The sequence below is a fragment of the Schistocerca cancellata genome, chromosome 1, assembly GCF_023864275.1.
Source record: "Schistocerca cancellata isolate TAMUIC-IGC-003103 chromosome 1, iqSchCanc2.1, whole genome shotgun sequence".
Taxonomy (NCBI): Eukaryota; Metazoa; Arthropoda; class Insecta; order Orthoptera; family Acrididae; genus Schistocerca; species Schistocerca cancellata.
In genome coordinates this window covers 298,747,800-298,769,639 of record NC_064626.1, presented here as the reverse complement: position 1 = coordinate 298,769,639, position 21,840 = coordinate 298,747,800, and the positions used below count along the sequence as shown (strand labels likewise).

The window sequence follows — 21,840 nt, the reverse complement described above, 5'->3', positions numbered from 1 at the left end:
GAATGTATCTACTATTGTTATGCCTACAATGTTGTACTTGATATTGATGAAAGGTCTGAAACACTATTTTTTATGTAAAGTAATTACAAAATAAGAAAAACTGGCACTGGATAACTCTGAATGTGATGGAAAGTACTCAATGCTGGGTCTGTTATGTTCCCAAATAACTGGTTCCTTGATGATGTCTTTCTCACTAGAGATCTTGTTGAATCGCACTGACCACAATTAAAACAATTAAACTGGTAACATCATATTATTGGGCCTATTGGAAGATAAAATCCCACAGTGAGTTGAGAAAATTCAAAACAGTGACAAGCACAGTGGTTTGACTCCCAACTACACCACTTAAGTTGTCAGGAGATAGATACAACAGAAACTTGGGTTGCACCTACATGGTTGCTGGGTGTGTGAGTTGGGAACACTGTTTCTATGGTTAATAGAGTGCCTCTTGCTGAAAATGATCCTGTCCCTGTTTAAAAGAATAAGAAAATAGAGAGTTAACACACTTTGTCTTTCACCAACTCAAATTTTTATGATGGCAATATTTAGTATCTTCTTGCTGCCTAAGGTCTGAAATGTCACGAGATGGATCTGGGAACTTCTCTGCCTGCTCACCCTCTCATGTGCCCATCTCAACACCACTTCTTCCATATTTCACAATGGAAGTTGTCTCTCTCTGCTGCTGGCCAGTAAATTACAACACCATGGAGGAGGAAAGTAACAAACATGACAGTGACATCAAGTGTCTTTGACATGCAGATGATTAGCATTCCAGCAGAACTCCACAAAATAGGTAGCAGTAATGACATCTACATTCTGTAGACAAGGAAAGATAACTCACCAGGTTTCTCATTCAGAAATTGCATCTGAATGTTGGTGATTTGAGAAAAAACTGTGTTATGCTCATGTAAGATGTAGAAATGTCCTCCAGCATGTGTCAGATTCTGACAGTGGGAGGATCGTGGCCTATCAAGACTGCTGTTTAATGTTCATTGATATGTCTGCTTGCATTGCTGGAGAATGCTTAACTGTCATGCAAATGTGGAATCTGCAGGTTCCGGAGAGCCATACTGAATGCCTTGCAGGACCAAACAGCCCCAGCACCTTGGCATGATGGTATGTGGTGCCATTGGGTGCACAATACAATCACTTCTGGTTAGCGTAGCCAATAATTTGGACAATAACTATTACACCTGTGACGTATGAAGGTCTCTTCGAGGTCACAGTGAATGTATCTTTCAACAAGATAACACAACACCACATGTTGCTCTTGCTGTCCCAACAATCCTCAATACAAAGTATGTTTGACTGTTACTGTAGTTAGCATGTCCACCATATCTTTCACCCACTGAAAATATCTTGCCATGAGTAGCTGGCACTATGAGTGGGAAGTGGATTGTGTGTGATAGAGATGGGGGAAGATTTGGGGGGGGGGGGGGCATGCAAGAACAGATGGGGCCAGAAAATGAGAAGTATAGAAGAACAAAAGGAATTGGAGAAAGGAATAGTTACTGTGAAGAAATGCTGAGGCCAAAGACATTACAAGAACATGTCGTAATCCAGTTCCCACCTGCGGAGTTCTGAGAAACTGCTGTCTGGGGAAGAATCCAGATAGCATGTGTGGTGAAACAGACACCAAGATAACAACTGTCATATTGTACAACATACTCTGCAACAGGGTATTGTGTGTTGCCAATATACACCCCTGCCTGTGCCCACTCATCATCACTGAGATATTTGTAGTACTAATGCTCGTGTAAAGGGCTGAATAGTGTTTACATATCAGCTGATATATAACATGTGTCATTTCACAAGTGGCCAACATGTGTCGTTTCACAAGTAGCTGTTCCTTTGACAGTATATGTTTTGCTAGTTATACGGCTGGTATGGGTGGGTTTAGGATGGTGCACAATGCAAGTCTTGCAGTGGTGACACTCACAGGTGTAGGAGACGTAGGTTAGGGAAATAGTTGCAGAAGGGGCATAGCGTCTGACAAGGATATTGCGGAGTTTAGGAGGGTGAAAAAAAGGTATTCTAGGTGTGGTGGGCAAAATGTCAGACAGACTGGACTTCATTTCAGGATATGACTTTAGGAAGTCATTGCCTTGTCAAAGGATCTGATTAATACATTCAAGATCAGGGTCATACTGAGTGACAAGCGGTGTACTCCTAAGTTATTTTGTAGAAGGACAAGCAGTACCAGGATTGGATGTGAAGACCCAAGAGATATGCTTTTGAACTAGGGTAGTGGGATAATTACGTCCAGTGATGACTGAGGTGACAACGATGATTTATTGCTACAAAGAGTCTGCCTCTGAACGGATGTGTTTCCCTCAAATTCCAGGACTGTATGCTCCTTCTGCAGTCATTTCTCTACCCTATGGATCCTACCCCTGTGAGTGTCATCGCTGTAAAACCTCCTAAGCACCCTTCTACCACCACCGATATCACCCCTGTAACTCGAAAAACGTATGCTATCAAAGGGAGAGCCACCTTTGAAATAATACATGTTGTATACTAGCTGTTATGTAAAAACTGTTTAGCTCTTTACATCAGCATGACTACTACAAGTTATCAGTTAGAATGAATGGACACATGCAGAGGGTGTGTACTAGCACCACACAATATTCTGTTGCAGAGCATGCTGTATAACATGACAGTTGTGACCTCAGTGCTTGTTTCGCCACATGTTCCATCTGGAGTCTTCCTCGAGACACCAGTTTCTTAGAAATTTCTAGGTGGGACCTGGCATTACAATATGTCTCTGGTTCTGGCTACCCACCTGGCCTTAATTTACGTTAATTTCTTCCTTCTCAGCAATTCTTCACAGTTACTACTCCTTTCTTTACATCCTTTTAGTTTTCTATATCTTTCATTTTCTGATCTTCCTGTATATCCCTGCCCCACCCCTCTTCCCCACCTCTGTCACATATGATACTCTTAGATTTCTGCTCTTATTAACTCATGCATGATGTTTTGGCAGTAATCTCTGTCTTGTGTATTATCCTATCTTCCATCTTTAAGTTCTCAGAATTTCAAATTTTGTCCGGTGCAGGTCCTTCTCATCCCGTCTGGTAAGTCTCCCCAGACCCAGGTTTCTGGGCAATGTTTGTGAACTCTCCTCATTTCTCAAACTTCACCAGTCTTTTGCCTTCACCTCTCTTCCTTCGTCATCAGCCCTTCTGCCAGAAGAAGGAGCCACTGGCACCGAAATCCTGCAGATTTTTAAATATGTGTAGTAGTGTGTTATTAGTAACAAAGGAATTTAATTCTTGTTGTTGTTAATAGTTGATTTTAAATTGTTTATTGACCTCATGCCTCTCACAATAAAGAGTTTGGACTGATTTTCCCCTTCCACTTTGTATTGATACATTTTACCATCTGGTTGTTCTTAAGATGATGTGAATCATCCATATACTTTTGAAAAATGGTTCAAAAGGCTCTGAGCACTATGGGACTTAACATCTGAGGTCATCAGTCCCCTAGAACTTAGAACTACTTAAACCTAACTAACCTAAGGACAGCACACACATCCATGCCCGAGGCAGGATTCGAACCCGCGACAGGAGCGGTCGCGCGGTTCCAGACTGAAGCACCTAGAACCGCTCGGCCACACTGGCCGGCATACTTTTGTAACTTATCTAATATTTGCTTGAAGACGAATGCCACAAAATGATGGATTTACTGTCTTTGTTCCAAAAAGCAAGTTCGTGGTAATCCTCAGAACATTGTTATTGATGTATGATGTTATTACAATTGAAGCTTCTTAGCTTAATTTGGGCCTCCCATGGACCACATAAATAACTGATACTACTTTAACGTCTCATTTTTCCACTAATTTTTCATGTGTCCAAACTTTTGAAAACCTTTGTTTTTTAGTTTTGGAGATGGGACTATAGAGCCTTATTTTGAATACTGTATATCTATGTTCAGAATTTCATGTTCTTCAATCTTCGTCTCTTTCATTTCACTTCTGGTTCCTTTGAGCTGCATGCACTGGAGAGGTTTTTTGTGGTTAACATGTTCAAAAGTTTTCTAGCATATCCTGTTTTCATTCATCTGAACTAGAATTGGTCATTTACTCCACTCTTTCTGAGTTGTTCTTCCTATATTTGGATCTCCTTTTCAAGAACACAGTTGAATGAAACTGGCATTTCACTGTCTAACACATGTTCTTTCATCAAAAGCTTCAGATACCTCTCCTAAAATTTTAACTTTAGGTTTAATGTTTATTAGTGATTGCCTTTTCTTTTTTTTTTTTTTTTTTTTTTCATCATTCACACCAAACTCTTCCAATATTTCAAACAGAGCTGCTCTGTCAACAGAATCACAAGCCCTTTTGAATCCACAGAAATACAGTGACATAGGATATGCATCTTACTGTTCTGTCTTGGACTGTGAGCTATTATTTCATGAATGTAGTCACACTTTTTTTGGGTTAAGACTAAGTGGAACAGAAGAGGAATGTCAACTTTACAGTTACTAAGACAGAAATAACTACAGCTGGCCTGACAAATGCACACATGAAGCACCTAGCTATCAGCAATTTTAATGTATGAACTTCATAGTAAGAGAAAAGTAGGCAGTAAAAAGAAAGATACACAGTTGCTGTGTGGAGAAGGAGTAATTATAAAATTTGTCAGGAGAGGCATGAAGCACAACAATTGAGTCTGAGGTACCAACAGTTTGACAGTAAAGGTACAAATTTAATACTGAAACGTTAGTGTAAACAGTTGGAAGGGTGAGTGTAAGAGCTAAGCTTGAAACAATGTCTGAATTTAAATGGAAATAATCATTTTGTAGTAACACGGTTCATGTTTCCCGTCGCACTTCACTTAGCATAGACCGGGAAATGTTTTCTAGGCATGCCCGATGTGAACTGACTGGGCACAGCCCGTGCTGCCTGAGTTGTTGTTGTTGTTGTTGTTGTTGTTGTTGTTGTTCCACTGGCAGAGGTCGCGGCCGAACTCTCGCGTGCCCTCTGGTGGACGGGACTCTACTTGCGGCAACTACCGTACGTGACGCGCCGTGCCGATGTGCACCTCCCGCGATCTTTTTGGTGGCTACTGCACTCCTCCTCGTAGCTGATTTTGGTGACGACGTACCTCTCGGTCCCCCGTCTGCAAGGTATAGAGCCGGCGGCCAATTCGACGCAGGACCACCGCCTGTATCCAACGTGGATTGTGACCAAACCCATGTGCCCAGACCGACATATCTGGTGGAAAGCCGGGTACTTTGTTTTGTGAAGACTGGTGAGGACCGGGCCGGAGGAGGTGCAGCAGAGTCCTAGGTTGACGCCCGTGGAGGACCTCTGCGGGGCTGCGTTCTCCCATTGGTGTGGTCCGGTATGCCATCAGGAAAAACGTCAACGCCTCCTCCGCAGGAAATTCATGCACATCCTTTTTCATCTGCGTCTTAAATGTGTGCATCATGCGCTCGGCTTCCCCATTCGATTGTGGATGAAAGGGGGGAGAGCAAACGTGCCAAATGCCAAAGTGCCTACAAAAATCCTGGAAGGTCTGCGAAATAAACTGAGGTCCATTGTCCGAGACCAGGGTGACTGGCAGACCTTCCACAGAAAAGATTTTTGCTAGTGCCTGGATTGCAACTTCTGAAGTGGTTAAGGAGCAGCGAACCACATATGGAAATCGGGAATAAGCATCAATGACAAAGAGCCAAAAGCCATTGAGAAACGGGCCCGCAAAATCGATGTGAACACGTTCCCATGCCTGGGTTGCAGGCGGCCATGAAGAGAACGCTGACCTGGGAGATGCCTCTTGGCTCGCACACTGGGAACAGGCGGCCACCAAGTGCTCAATTTCTCTGTCAATACCAGGCCAGTATACATGTCTGCGAGCCAAGGTTTTAGTACGGGAAACACCCCAGTGCCCCTCATGTAAAAACGTGAAGACTTCCCTTCGCAAACTTGCAGGAACAACCACGCGAGGAGTTGTATCATCGGTAGCCAGAAGGAGAACTCCTTCCAAGACGGAGAGGCGGTCTCGTAGAACAAAATAATTAGGAAGAGGGTCCGAGGCCTGACCAGGAGGTCGTGATGACACCCCTGCTGAATGAGGTGAACTACTTGCTGGAGAACCGGGTCAGCTGCTGTTTCCCTGGCGAGTCTAGAACTAGTGATCGGGAAGCCATCAACTGCTTGGCGGGACGCCACATCCAAATGAAAACACATAATCTCCTCTCGATCGAACTTGGGATCCGGGCCCACTGGAAGACGGGAAAGAGCGTCTGCATTGGCATGCTGTCTGGTAGGGCAAAAATGAATGTCATAATGGTACTTAGAGAGGAACAAGGCCCAGCGCTGTAGTCTGTGGGCCGCCCTATCCGGAATCTGAGAGGCGGGGCCAAATAGCGATATTAACGGCTTATGGTCAGTGATTAACTGAAACTTCATGCCATACAAGAAAGGGTGAAACTTGGTAACAGTGTAGACAATGGCCAAGGCCTCTTCTTCCACCTGGGAGTAATGGGCCAGTGCGGGACCAAGAGTTTTATACGCAAACGCCAGTGGCTGCTCAGAACCATCCACGTTGCGGTGGGCCAGGACCACCCCAACCCCATACTGCGAAGCATGTGTAGCCAGGACCAACGGCTTATGGGGATCAAAAGTAGCCAAACAAGGCGCTGACTTGAGGAGGCCCTTCAACGAGGTGAACGCTCGCCCGCATGCAGGCGACCAATCAGAAGGAACATCCTTGTGCAGAAGGCAGTACAGGGGGTGGGCGATAGTGGAAGCCCTGAGAATGAACCGGTGGTAATAGGCAATCTTGCCTAAAAAAGCTTGTAACTCCTTCAGCGGAGCGGGCCGCGGAAGGTCGACGATACCGGGAAATGTTTTCTAGGCATGCCCGATGTGAACTGACTGGGCACGGCCCGTGCTGCCTGAGTTGTTGTTGTTGTTGTTGTTGTTGTTCTGCTGGCAGAGGTCGCGGCCGAATTCTTGCGTGCCCTCTGGTGGATGGGACTCTACCTACGGCAACTACCGTCCGTGACGCGCCGTGCCGATGTGCACCTCCCGCGATCTTTCTGGTGGCTACTGCACATTTGGCAGTCCATGCCCCCTTGGAGTGCAGAAACTGAATCACATTCTCCACTAGGCTTTCAAATACCTCTCATTATGCCCTGAAATGAGAAATATTCTCCCTACTATCCTACCCTCCCCTCTCGCTGTGTAATTTTGCTACCCACCTATCCTATGCAATAAGCCTGTCCTTCCGTACTCCACCCATGCTCCCACCCTCTTGCCTCATGATCATGCAGTAGACCTTGCAAGACCTGTCCCATACATCCTATCTCTACAACCTATGTGATCTACAAACTTAGCAGCAACAACTGTGCCACATTCTGCAAGGGCACAACTATTAACAAGTTGTCTGTCCACATGAATGGTCACCACCAAACTGTGGCTGAGAGACAGCTGGACCACCTAGTTACTGAGCACGCCACACAACAAAATGTACTCCACTTTAACTACTGCTTCACAGCTTGCGACATCTGGAATCTTCCCACCAAAACCAGCTTTTCTGAATTGAACAGATGGGAACTCTCCTTGAAAAGCATCTTTTGTTCCTTTAACCCACCTGCCCTCAACCTTCGCTAGTCACTGACCTCTACTTGCCTATACCTTTTCCTGCTCCCACTCCAGTACTACACATGGCTTCTGCCCTACCATAGCATGGACATAGCCCTTCCCCTTCTCCATTCTCCTATTCCCCCTCCCCCCAGCATAGTGTCACAATGCCATACCTGTTATCTAGTAATTATAAAAATCCGCTTGACAGCAAACTGTGCTGTTGCCAGCTTTAAATTGTGAAGGGCAAACAGCTGCAGGTGAAAACAAAAGCCATCTATAGAGCTGTGATAACACTGAGGTGTTGCCATAGAAACATTTGAAGAAATCATGTTATGTGATTGGCTGAGGTACCTGCACGAAGTGACTGCATCCAGCCCATTGCAACTGTCAGGGATCTTCTTGTGCCAGCTCGACTATAGCAGCCCTAGACAGCATAAGCATCTTCCTCCACCCCTATCCTGCTATCCCTTCCCCTCTCTGCCCCAAACCTCTTCCATACCCCACTACCTTCTCTAACTAGACTGCACAGTTGCAGTTGGGCCTTAGTGCCTGGAGACTACAGACGGTCTGTGTGTGTGTGTGTGTGTTTCCTCCACTTCCGATAAAGAATGTGTAGCTCTTTTTTTGTTTTCATTGTGCCCCTCTGACTGAATGCCTTCTCTATGTGGTGAGTAACAATCTACCCTTTCCATATTGTTATTATTACATCCTTGGCTTCCCATTGTTTAGTAATGAATAAAGAAATGCAACAGAAATCTGAGGAAAGCAGTGGGAGAGCTGGGAAAATAATGTGAGCAAATAAGGAAAAGTAAACCAACTAATAAAACGAGAAAGTGATAATTGTGTAATATTACTGATAGGTTTTTGACAAAGCACTTTAAAAAGTCCACTTACTAACCAGTCCTTTTACTGTGCTTGTCTGCTGTTTAATGCTCATATATTTTGTGAGTAGTAATTTATGTTCATACATATGACTATTTGTGTTTTCTATTTTCTAAAACTTAAAAAATATATAAGATGAGTTAAACGAAGAATGGAACCTGCATTGACGAGAAAATACAGAGTGTACAAAGTCTAAATACACAGAGAAAATAAACTGCAAAAAGGCAAGAGGAGAAAAAACTAGCATGCATGAAAATCTAATAGATGGAAAGCCAGTTCTCAGAAAATAAGTTCTGAGAAGAAATATCCAAAAGATCTGGCTAGCGAATGGACCATCCCAGTCCACACTGATTTGTTTGAGGACATGACCATTTTTCTGTTCTTTTTTGTATTTTAGTTTTTGTTCATTCTCCTCTCTTAATACTTTGGATTTCCTCCTGTATCTCTACCATCTCTGATTTGAAGTGAATTTCATTCCATCCATCAGATGTACATTCTCCTGTCCTATGTCACCTTCTCACAATGAAGGAGTGCTTTAAATGTTGTACCTTTACTATTCAGTTTTTAAATTCCATTTTTAATTTTATATTTTAATTGGAATATGTATCAGGTGTAATAATCCTTAATCATTTGGTTTGATAATGCATCAATTATTTTGGGCACTAGGTTACACAAGCCAGCAACAATAATGTTTCAACAGATCAAGACCAGAACTTTTATTTGACTGTATATGGTTCTCTGGCTGCAAGTAATCTTATATTCACTTTAGCAAGAGCATTCCTCTTTGCATGGGGTGGCATTCAAGCTGCTGTGATCATTCACCGCCGTCTTCTGAATATCATCATAAGGGTAAATATATTGAATTAGTTTTAAAATTTTGTTATGTAAAATAGATGAGTGTACGATAAGCTAATAGAAAGATTTTTTTCTCTGTATATCCTGTGTATTCTTTCATGACAGTAACTTTAGCACTGTTTTTGTAAATTCTGTCTTCTGTGCACTGTGTGTTACTATTCACTGTACAAAACGTGGCTAATTAGAAAAAGATTTGTATTATGATGGAAAATTAGTTTTACTGTTTTATAGATGATGGGAAAAGATAAAAATTACCTTGCAATCCACTTTGTTTGCATGATCTTAGTGAAATTCTTTCTGAAAAGAAAATTTCTTCTTTCCATGGCATACATTTGATATAATCAGTGCTGCCCATATATTATAGAAGTATGGTGCAGATCTCCTGTTGTAAGTAAGAAGCTGTTTGCATTAATATCCAGGAGTGATTTGAATATAAGCATACAGATTGTATTACTAACAGCAGATTGTAACACATTCTGGCAGACTAAATGATCACTGGATATTTTCTACAATAAAGGAAAAAATCCTATTATTGTTCTGTGTAATTTACAGGCAAAAGTATCATTTTTTGACACCACACCTCTGGGACGCATTTTGAACAGATTTTCCTCAGACACATACGCTGTTGATGATTCGTTGCCATTTATACTCAACATCCTTCTTGCACAAGTCTTCAGTCTATTAGGTAAGAATGTAAATGAATTCAGTTTCTTTGTTGTTTTTGTTTAAGCATTATAATTTCACATGATATTGTAAAATAATTAATGTTCTCTCACCTACTGAGTAGTGTGTGAGGGGAATGGAGAAGGCTCCAATCAGTATGTAAGTAATACAGTCCATTCCAATAAATGTCAGTGTTACCAGTGCAACAGCTCCACCTCCCCTGCAGAAAATTTCTCCTATCATACCGGTATGTAAAAGGAAATAAATCTCAGTCTGAACAGTGGCAGCACCTCAACCAACCATAGTATTAATAATGTTGTTGTTGTGGTCTTCAGTCCAGAGACTGGTTTGATGCAGCTCTCCATGCTACTCTAACCTGTGCAAGCTTCTTCATCTCCCAGTACTTACTGCAACGTACATCTTTCTGAATCTGTGTAGTGTATTCATCTCTTGGTCTCCCTCTTCGGTTTTTACCCTCCACGCTGCCCTCCAATACTAAATTGGTGATCCCTAAATTCCTCAGAATATGTCCTACCAACCGGTCCCTTCTTCTAGTCAAGCTGTGCCACAAATTTCTCTTCTCCCCAATTCTATACAATATCTCCTCATTAGTTACGTGATCTACCCATCTAATCTCCACCATTCTTCTGTAGCACCACATTTCAAAAGCTTCTATTCTCTTTTTGTCTAAACTATTTATCATCCACATTTAACTTCCATACATGGCTACACTCCATACAAATACTTTCAGAAACGACTTCCTGACACTTAAATCTATACTCGATGTTAAAAAATTTCTCTTCATCAGAAACGCTTTCCTTGCCGTTGGCAGTCTACATTTTATATGCTCTCTACTTTGACCATCCTTAGCTATTTTGCTCCCCAAATACCAAAACTCATTTACTACTTTAAGCGTCTCATTTCCTAATCTAATACCCTCAGCATCATCCGAGTTAATTCGACTACATTACAGTATCCTCGTTTTGCTTTTGTTGATGTTCATCTTATATCCTCCTTTCAAGACACTGTTCATTCTGTTCAGCTGCTGTTCCAGGTCCTTTGGAGCCTCTGACAGAATTACAATGTCTTTGACAAACCTCAAAGTTTTAATTTCTTTTCCATGGATTTTAATTCCTACTCCGAATTTTTCTTTTGTTTCCTTTACTTCTTGCTCAATATACAGATTGAATAACATCGGGGAGAGGCCACAACCCTGCCTCACTCCCTTCCCAACCACTGCTTCCGTTTCATGTCCCTTGACTCTTATAACTGCCATCTGGTTTCTGTACAAATTGTAAATAGCCTTTCGCTCCCTGTATTTTACCCCTGCCACCTTCAGAATTTGAAAGAGAGTATTCCATTCAACATTGTGAAAAGCTTTCCGAAGTCTACAAATGCTAGAAATGTAGGTTTGCCTTTCCTTAACCTATTTTCTAAGATAAGTCATAGGGTCAGTATTGCCTCACGTGTTCCAACATTTCTACAGAATCCCGAGGTTGGCTTCTACCAGTTTTTCCATTCGCCTGTAAAGAATTCGTGTTAGTATTTTGCTTCTGTAATTTTCACATCTGTCAACACCTGCTTTCTTTGGGATTGGAATTATTATATTCTTCTTGAAGTCTGAGGATATTTCGCCTGTCTCATACATCTTGCTCACTAGATGGTAGAGTTTTGTTAGGCCTGGCTCTCCCAAGGCTGTCAGTAGTTCTAATGGATTGTTGTCTACTCCTGGGGCCTTGTTTTGCCTTAGGTCTTTCAGTGCTCTGTCAGATTCATCATTAATAATAAGCTCACAATATTCAACCAAACTACTCAAAGCCTGTTTGGCATGTTAGACCAACTGATAATAAATATTGATGAACCAAGAGGTGCAATTTGTGCTCACATTCCCTGCATAACAGAACACCATGTCACTGTTGGCATTGAAATGCTCAATATTCCAAACTATGTATTAGCTACCTCATATAGTAGAAAGCATATGAGCAGAAGTGGGGTAGCTATTTATGTGAAAAAGAATATGTCCTTTAATACAATAGATGTACAAAAATACTGTGTGGAGCGACATTTTGAGGTATGTGTTACTGAAGTAGCAGAAACTGACAAGAAATTGGCAATTGTAGCAGTATGCAGGACTCCATCTGGTAATTTTTAAATGTTTATTAGACTGTTAGATTCTGTACTATTGTATCTAACAAGGAAAAATAGGGACATTAAAGTGACAGGAAATTTTAATGTCCATTTCATGGTAGACTCATCTTCTACAGCAGAATTTGGAAATTTGATGCATACCTACAATCTTGTCTCCACTGTCAGTTTTTCCACTTGAACTACTGCCACTTCCAGCACTCTAATCGACATTTTCTTTGTGGATTTGAGTAGAGCTAATCATACCACTGGATAAAAAGTCATAAATGGTCTCTCTGATCATGATTTGGCAAATACTCACCATTAACAACTTTATACACATCAGAGTAATGCTGATGCTCAATGGAAAACCATTAGAACATAAGGAGGAAAATATTGGAGAGTCCAAGTTATGTCTTCGGGAGACTGGTTGGACGTTCACTAGACTCTCGCTAATCTGGCCATTCCTGGTGCATATGGGTGCTGCATTAGCGGAAGTGCCAGATTGTTGAGTGTCTGAAATTTATTTTATTCATTTAGTTTGTTTTTTATTTATTTGGAAAACGTAGGGGATATAGTGTAGTGTACTTTATTAAACCGAAGGATACAATTTTAAAAGACAGAGGACATACTTTATTGATTAATCCAAAAATACATTAATTTTCAAAGAAAACTTAGTCCTTGAGTGTATACAGTACATAATTATATAGTCATATCACTCACTATGAAACATTACAGTGGTACTGCATGTATCTGGTTGTTGCATAATGTACTCCAGGAAGACCTCAGCAGCTTCAGCAACGGCAGTGTGAGACGTCTTCATGCTCTCTCCTTTTGTGTCCTCTTCTTCATCACTTTCATCATTACTTTTTTGCACTCTTTTGATTATTTCTTCATCTCTTAAAATTTCCTCATTCAGCCACTTAGTAACATATTTATCATGAATTTCTTCTCCTCCTGGAAGGTTGTGGAACATGTCAGTGTACAAAGTAATTGATAATTCCGAATTGACTGGCTCATCGTTGTCACTCACTACTGGATCCAACTCGGCATCAATGGATGACCACAATTTCCTCCAGCTCTTCATTAAGGTAGCGCTCTCCACTTTATCCCATGCTTTGGCTGCTTGGAAAACAACACCATGTATGTTAATTGTTTTCCATGCCTACAGCATAGTTTCGATAGAGCCGTTTTCACTTTCGTTCAGCAAGTAGATGAGAAGCGAATGTCGATAATGACATTTAACTGATTCCAAAGTTCCCTGGTAGCAGAAAGAGTGCTTGCACATGTATACCATCGGACTTTAGGAAACATCTGAAGGATGACTGGGAGCATTGTCAATTGTAAGGATAGCTTTCAGTGGAAGCTTTTTCTTCTTTAGCTCTTTTCTCACTGCTGGTACAAATGTTTCATGGAACCACTGGGAGAATATTTATCTGTCCGTCCACGCTTTCTGCTGAGCACAATACTGCAGTGGTAGAGTGGATGTTGGAATTTTCCAATCACCATAAATTGTAGTTTATGATCCCATTTGCATTATAGCATGTCATTAACATCACGCGCTGTTTCTGGTGCTTGTTACCACGAACTTCCTTCTCATTCTTGGAAGTTAATGTTTTTGAAGGAAGCATCTTGTAAAAGAGTGCTTTTTTCATCAGCATTATACAAGGCATCAACAGTTAAATCTTCTTCCTCTAATATCTTTCTTATCTTGCTTACAAACTCATCACAAATTTAATCCTTAGCTGAGTGACTTTCCCTAGTGACTGTTGGCTGCCGAATGCCATGATGTTTCTTCCAACTTGATAGCCAACCTTTGCTCGCTGCTAACAAGTTACTACCATCAAGTTGTTTGTTAAATGCAACTGCTTTTGCCTTTATAATTGGGCCCCTGACTGGAATTCCTTTACTGCATTGTTGTTTGAACTATCTATAAACAGCTAAGTCTGCTTCATAATTCTCACTCTTTCACATAACCTTCTTCTTTCCCAACTCACTATCCATTTGTTTTGAGTACTGTCGAATAACATCTTCTTTCTTTTTGATGTCATAAATAGTTGTTCGTCCAACACTGAACTTAGCAGCAAGAAACTCAATTTAACGTATCTAAAATTTCGAATTTTTGCTTGAGGTCTAGTGTAACATATTTCCTTTTGGAAGACATGATTCCGAACTGTAAAGAAAGCTACAATTTCAAATACAGTATATAAAGCATTGTTTAACTAAACACTGTTGCGCACGATAATTCATTGTGCATGTGTTTTTGGATGTGCGCTGGATTACTGAGAGGCTGGACTACTGGGGCCGGATTAGCGAGAGACCAGTGTCTGTTTATGTTGCAGGTGATGCTAATAAAAAATATAATTTATTTACTGATGAAGTACCAGGTATGTTTGAAAGTGTCTTCACAAAAAGGATCTATAAACTACAGGACAGGCAATCAGGAAAAACACCATGGCTCACCATAGACATAAAATATCATGCCAAAGAAAAAGAGAACAGTATATAATATCCAGAAAATCTACTAATTCTGTCCAGCATAACTATTACAGGACATGCGTAAAATTTTAACAAAAGTAAATAGTAAATCCAAGTGTATGTGCATAACTTTTGAAATTAGGTTTTCAAATAATAAAATCAGAACATTTAGGAATATAATAAAGAGGGAAACAGGAACTTCGCCATCTGACAGTGTAAGAACTGCTTTCCTAAAAATTAACAATTTGAAAATTGTTGATAGTAAACATAGGTTGCACTTGGTGACCTAAGTGAAGCGGCAGATAATCTGAAACTTAACCTTCCTGAAATTTCTATTGATATAAATGTATCACCCATAACTGTCCATGATATCAAAAAAGTAATTCACTCATTAAAAAGTAAAAGATTTTCAGGTATAGATAACATCTCTAGCAAGGTGTTCAAAGCCTGCAGTGATGAAGTATATGTAGCATTTGCTCACATTTGCAACACATCTCTTTGTGAAGGAATTATTCCAGAGAGGGTGAAATATGCCATTGTGAGACCTCTTTACAACTGCGGTGATGGTACAGATGTCACTAATTGTCGTCCTGTCTCTCTATTAACAACATTTTCAAAGATTCTTGGAAAAGCAGTAAATAATAGGATTGTGGGCCTCCTAGATAACAATATTATTATCAACCATAGACAATTTGGTTTTCAAAAAGGGGTTTCGACAGAGTGAGCTGTATACTCACTTACAAATGATATCTTGGAGTCTATTAACAGTAAGAAGTCACCAGTTGGTGTCTTCTGTGACCTTTCCAAGGCTTTTGATTGTCTAAACCACAAGATAGTCTTAGAGAAGGCTTATCAATATGATTTTTTTTTTTTTTTTTTTTTTTTTTTTGGGTTAAAAACCATATCTTGAAGACAGGAAACAAAAGGTGGTCCTACATGGCTACAACAATGGATCTCTTAATACAGTGGCTTCTGAATGGGGCAAAATACAGCATGGGGTTCCCCATGGATCTGTCCTTGGGCCCTTGCTGTCTTTAATATATGTTAATGTTCTACCCCTGTTCATTAGTAAAAAACTGTGAATTCACAATGTTTGCTGAAGATACAAGCATCATGGTAGATTGTATGTCCACTACTGATCTAGAGCCTGATCTTAATGACGTACTCAGAGAAGTTACAGCTTGGTTTACAATTAATTCTCTTTCAGTTAATATTAGAAAAAACTATTTTTATTCAGTTCCACACTAAAAATAAAAATCCAGGAAACACAGTCATTTCTCATGACAACCAGGTACTGGAACAGCTGCACTCCACTAAATTCCTGGCAGTTCATATTGACGGTAGGCTCAACTGAGAACATCACATGTCCCTGACTCTAAAAAGGCTGTAATTAGCAACTTTTGCTCTAAGAATCATCACTCATCTTGAGGACATCACCATTTTAAAATTGGCTTGTTTTGGGTAACAAATCCAACGCCTCAGAAGGGAACAGTCAGAATTAGTGTGGGGTTTCTCCTCGAACCTCATGCAGAAAACTATTCACACAGGAATACTGACAACAACAAGCCAGTACATATACTCTCCGATGAATTTTGTCATTAAAAACTATTCTCAGTATGAAACAAATTGTTCTTACCACAAGGGGTCTTGTGAAAAAGTGGTTCCAGACATATCTAAAAAATAGGAGACAGATAACTGAAATCTCACATATTTCAAGTTGCTCAAACTATATTGTAAAGTATACTTCAGACCCAAATTATGTGAACATAGGTGTCCCACAGGGTAGTGTCCTTGGCCCAATACTATTCCTCACTTACATAAATGACTTCCCACAGAGCTTCAAGCATGGACAAACAATATTGTTTGCAGATGACTCAAATGTTCTAATCAGTGACAAATCACCAGATGCACTGAAAGAAAAAGCCGAACAAACACTAAACAGTGTACGTGAGTGGGCATTCAATAATAAACTAACACTAAATTAAAAAAAAACAAATGCTGTTAACTTCTATGTCTGCAAAAAACCACACTATAACAACTTTCAGTTAAACGATGAAACTATAGAATGTGTAGACTACACAAAATTTCTTGGTATGCATGTTGACAGTCAGTTAAAGTGGGAAGAACATATTAAAATACTTACTAACAGAATTGCTACCGCATGCTATGCTCTTAGAATTCTGATTGTAGTGTGTGATACTACATGTGTCAGATCTGTATATTTTTCTTATATCCATTCTGTTATTACGTATGGAATAATATTTTGGGTAGTCAACAGCAAAAATATTCAAATAGTTTTCAAATTACAGAAAAGAGCAATTTGTATAATAATCAGGAGTGGCAGTAGGGCTCACTGCCTTGAACATTTCCAAACGCTGGAAATCCTAACTGTCCCCTGCAAATACATTTTTCAAAGTATTATGTATGTAAAAAAAATATTGACTGCTATGTTATAAATTCTTTAGTACACAACTATGAAACTAGAAACCAATACAGTCTGCATCTAGAGAGGAAAAATAAAGTTAAAACTCAGCAGAGCTTGTTGTACAATGTTGTTAAATTATATAATAAATTACCCCAAAATATACAAGATATTGACACAATTGGACAGTTCAAAACAAAACTAAAAAAAAAATTTATTAAATAAAAGTTATTACGCAGTAACGGACTATCTGAATTAAAACATGTAGCATAATTAAAGTAGTCTGCATTTTAATACATAAGGAAATAATTATAATATGAAATCCAGAATTGTACAGTACTATAAGAAAATTACATAAGGGTATGAAACTAATGTAAGATACTTTAGAAATGTGTGTAAATATTAATTTTATGCGTATAAATTGTAGGTATATTGTATTGTATATGATTTTTCTGACGAAATCCACACAATGTAAATTGTTACATGGATTAATAAATAAATAAATCAATCAAACAAACTATAACATTAGAGGTAAATATCATCTCCATTTTGAACAAAAAACTTTGTCACTTGTACAGAAGGGAGTAAAGTTTGCTGCTGTTAAGTCTTAATGCACTGCCTAATTATATTAAATATACAAGAGAAAATGAAATGCTATTCAGATGTACATTAAAAAAATAGCTGCTTTACCATCCACTGTACCCCTTAGGTGAATTCTTTTCCAGAAACAATTAAAAGTTCCCATATACATTTTAATGCACTTCTTGAATAAAAAGATATATCTTGTTATTCAGATATTAGATGAAAGATACAATACTATGTTAGTGTTATACGGTGAATTACAATATTAGATAAATATTAGTTACTAAATAAGAAAAACAGTTACTTACTATTATTTATATAATTGTACTATGTTATTATTATTCAGTAGTATTAATTATATTTGTATAATTCTGTTGACACATTCCACATCCAAGAGAATTACTCATATACAGATTCACGGAATATGCATACAAAAAAAAAAAAAAAGCACTACCTATTGCCATGGTCATGACAGTGACATGTTGTGGCATGGGCTCCATAAGGCACTGAAAATGTTGGGAAGCCATCCTGATACATGACTGCTAAACCATTGTCCACAGCTCACATGTATTGGTTGGAGATGGATTCGTGAAGCGAACATCTTGTCCTGTTGGCATCCCAGATTTTAGGTGATGGATTCGTGAAGCAAACGTTATGTTCTACCGCATCCCAGATTTTAGGTGACTTAGGTACCCACAAAAGCATGTAACATTCTTCAAACCTTCCTGACATATTTATGAAATGAGTACAGAGGTAACCTGTGGGATACCTTATGTGAACAAACAATTTATTGTTTTATGGTGTGAGATGGTGATAGGTCTATCAGGAACCTCATTTCATCCTATGTGCAAACTGTACAATGAGTGTCTCTTGCAAGGAAGGTTTCCTTCACCATGGAAGAATGCTGAACTGGTAATAATTAGTAAAGAGCAAGATAAGGATCCACTTATACCCAAACCCTACAGTCCAATTTGTCTTTTGAACTTTCTCAGCAGGATATTTGAAAAACAGTTATGCAAAAGATTACAAGATTTGCTACACGGGATGAGCCCTCACCGGTATGGATTTATAAGAGGCAAGTCAACTGAAGAGGCAATTAATAAGGCAATTTTGGTAGTGACAAATATTTGCTCTACATACGCTGCAGCAATGATGATTGATATTGCTGGCACTTTCAATAACCTATGGTGGCCATATTTCTTTGATTGCCCTAGGGATTTAGAGCATCCAGAAATGTTGTACAACTGCCTGAGAGATTATTGCTACCTGCAACATGCTTCTTTCACAATCCCAGAAAAGAAAATAATAAAGGCAATAACAAAAGGCTATCCATAAGGATAAGAATGTGGTCCGGAGTTTTGGGATTAGCAATGGAATGCATACTAAAGAAGTTACATGACAGTGGTAACATAAGCCTACTGGTAGCATTAGCATTTGACATGCTGCTCGTTGTAAGTGGTGACTCCAGAAGAATTGTAGAAGACAAATTTAATGTTGCACTCCATGACCTTGAGGGCTGGCGTTGAAGTGTTAAATTGTTGCTAGCACCTCACAAAACAATGTGCCTCCTGCTGAAAAGGAAACCTAATAAAAAATTCTAAAATAAAATTAAATGCTATAGTGATTAGGAGAAGCACAGTAGTGTGATATCTAGGGGTATTTCTGAATTCACATCTTAGGTTTGCACATCATATAGAGGAAGCCGGTATAAAAGTTACAGATGTGATGAATAAAAGTATAACCATTGCAAACAGGCAATCTTGTCTTCCCTTGAAAAAAATCAGAGTGTACCAGCAATCTGTATTGGCATCTGTTGTAGAATATGGTGCGAGCATTTTGGCTCATAGATTTCAGCTGGTGAAGCCAGCTTTGTTAGTGAGAAGAGTTCAATGAGGAGTGTTCCTAATATTAATGCGCACCTACTGCACTACCCAAAATGATGCTTTGTTAGTAATTCTAGGAATATCCCCACTTGACTTCGAAATTAGGGAAAGGGAAGCCTTCTAATGGTTAAAGAAAGGCAATCAAATGGAAGTATGAAGGGTGCTTGGAACTGAGGCCAATTCAAAAAAGGCAATAAAAGATCACATATTATGACTGTGCCGAAACAAATGGGACACTTCAGGTACAGGCAGGAGAGCCTATGAATTTCTCCTTAGCAAAAATGAGATTTATCAACCAATTGAGTGGTTTGATACATTAATTGACTGGCCATGGCCCTTATGCTATGTATCTTTACGAAATCAGGAGACAGATGAATGATAGTTGTGCCTTTGGCAGTGTGAGCTCAGCAGAAAACACATTGTGGGACTGTGCACTCTTTGAAGGTGCAGTGAGTAATGGGTATCACATATTGCGTATGCTGGATCACAAAGCAGCACCGGTCCGCCGCTCGTGGTCTCGCGGTAGCGTTCTCGCTTCCCGAGCACGGGGTCCCGGGTTCGATTCCCGGCGGGGTCAGGGATTTTCACCTGCCTCGAGATGACTGGGTGTTTGTGTTGTCCTCATCATTTCATCATCATCCAGGAAAGTGGCGATATTGGACTGAGCAAAAGTTTGGGTAATTGTACGGGCGCTGATAACCACGCAGTTGAGCGCCCCACAAACCAAACATCATCATCATCTCACAAAGCAGCACCAATGAGCAACTTGACCTGGCATGTCTTGGATGATACTACAGCCACAGTATCCAGGAAGGCCAAGGAAGAATTTGCAATGCAGTCAGCTATAAGTCAGCATGCTGCCATCCAGGCTAAATAACATACTCTGTGAAGTGTTGGCAGAAGAGCCAACACTGTGTTGCTAGAGGAGGCCGAAATGCACGCATTTAATTACACACTGACTGGCGTGAGGTCTGGAACAGTTAAGGGAATTAATAGCAGCAAATAAAGTACGTAGTTGATATAATACTTAACTTTAATCCACAATTGGTGTACATCGCTCTTGACCGTACATGTTATAATCTCAATATCAAATACTATGGCGCCTTGCTAGGTCGTAGCAAATGCCGTAGCTGAAGGCTGTGCTAACTATCGTCTCGGCAAAGATTCATTTCCAGACATATGTTCATGGGACCTTTTTTCCTCCATTTCCTCTCAGGAATCTGTCTCTGAAGTTTGTGGTTTTATTAACATTCACCCTGTGTAGTTGGTCTTAAAGGGTTTCACATCCTCTAGCAAATAAATGTATAATTAAACTACACAATAAATTACTAAACATAAAAGTACTCAGTGCAAATCCAGATTCAGTGATCAGTTACCAATTCATCTGCGGTATAGAGCCTTGAGGGGGATCTGATTCTGTTGCAACAGTGTCTGTGTTAGCAGCACTCAAGAAACAGAGAATTTATATTGATCTGTTTACTTAGAACACAGAGAGATTAAACAAAGAGCACATGAACATAATAAAGCCCGAGTGAGAGATAGTCTGAAAATGTTATTACAGTTTGGCCAAATTGATGTATTATTATTCCAAAAGGAACAGCGAAGATCAGTGCTCATATTATTGAATAATTTGACAATTTTTTGGTGTTTAGAGCCACTCAAAGGAGAGGACAGATACAGACTAAAATTAACAGCAGCACAAAAATGCCTATGAATATTTTTCAGGAATTGAAGGTTGATTGAAGTTTGTTGCCAGCCGGTGTGGCCGTGCAGTTGTAGGCGCTCCAGTCTGGAACCGCGTGACCGCTACGGTCGCCGGTTCGAATCCTGCCTTGGGCATGGATGTGTGTGATGTCCTTAGGTTAGTTAGGTTTAAGTAGTTTTAAGTTCTAGGGGACTGATGACCACAGATGTTAAGTCCCATAGTGCTCAGAGCCATTTTTAAAGTTTGTTGAATAACTCACATGTTAGTGTAGGAGAACAGTTTGCAGATTTAACTGGGAAGCACTCAGATATGATCCATGTTCTCGGTACATCCAGATGTCATTGGTTTATTCACTGAAATCACAATCGTCAGTTGTATGGTGAGCGAAGGTGGTACCACATTAGGAGGACAGCCAAGTCCGTGTATTAACCAAACATTGATGGTAGGTAACAACAAATTCCAAATCACAGTCAGAGAGAAAATCATGTAAGAGTTGTTGTCAATAGGTACATCAGAGAACATGCTGTAGACATCGGCTGGCTGTGACAAGCAAGACCCTGGCATCTGTGGCAACTCTTAAATCTGCTGCAGATCTCCATCTCTTAAACCTGCTGCAGATCTTTTTCAACCTGAATCATTACCAGCAGATTTATCC

The 21,840-nt window shown here is 39.9% G+C and overlaps 1 protein-coding gene across 4 annotated transcripts in view; it reads left to right on the top strand.

Moving 5' to 3' along the window:
• The window catches only part of LOC126171916 (ATP-binding cassette sub-family C member 10), a 395,604-nt gene that overhangs the window by 257,674 nt on the left and 116,090 nt on the right, over window positions 1-21,840 (top strand). For all 4 annotated transcript variants that reach the window (XM_049920838.1, XM_049920835.1, XM_049920836.1 and 1 more), the window contains 2 exons: window positions 9,140-9,322; window positions 9,881-10,013. In XM_049920838.1, coding sequence (XP_049776795.1) covers window positions 9,140-9,322; window positions 9,881-10,013 — 316 coding nt within the window. The remainder of the gene's footprint in view (window positions 1-9,139; window positions 9,323-9,880; window positions 10,014-21,840) is intronic.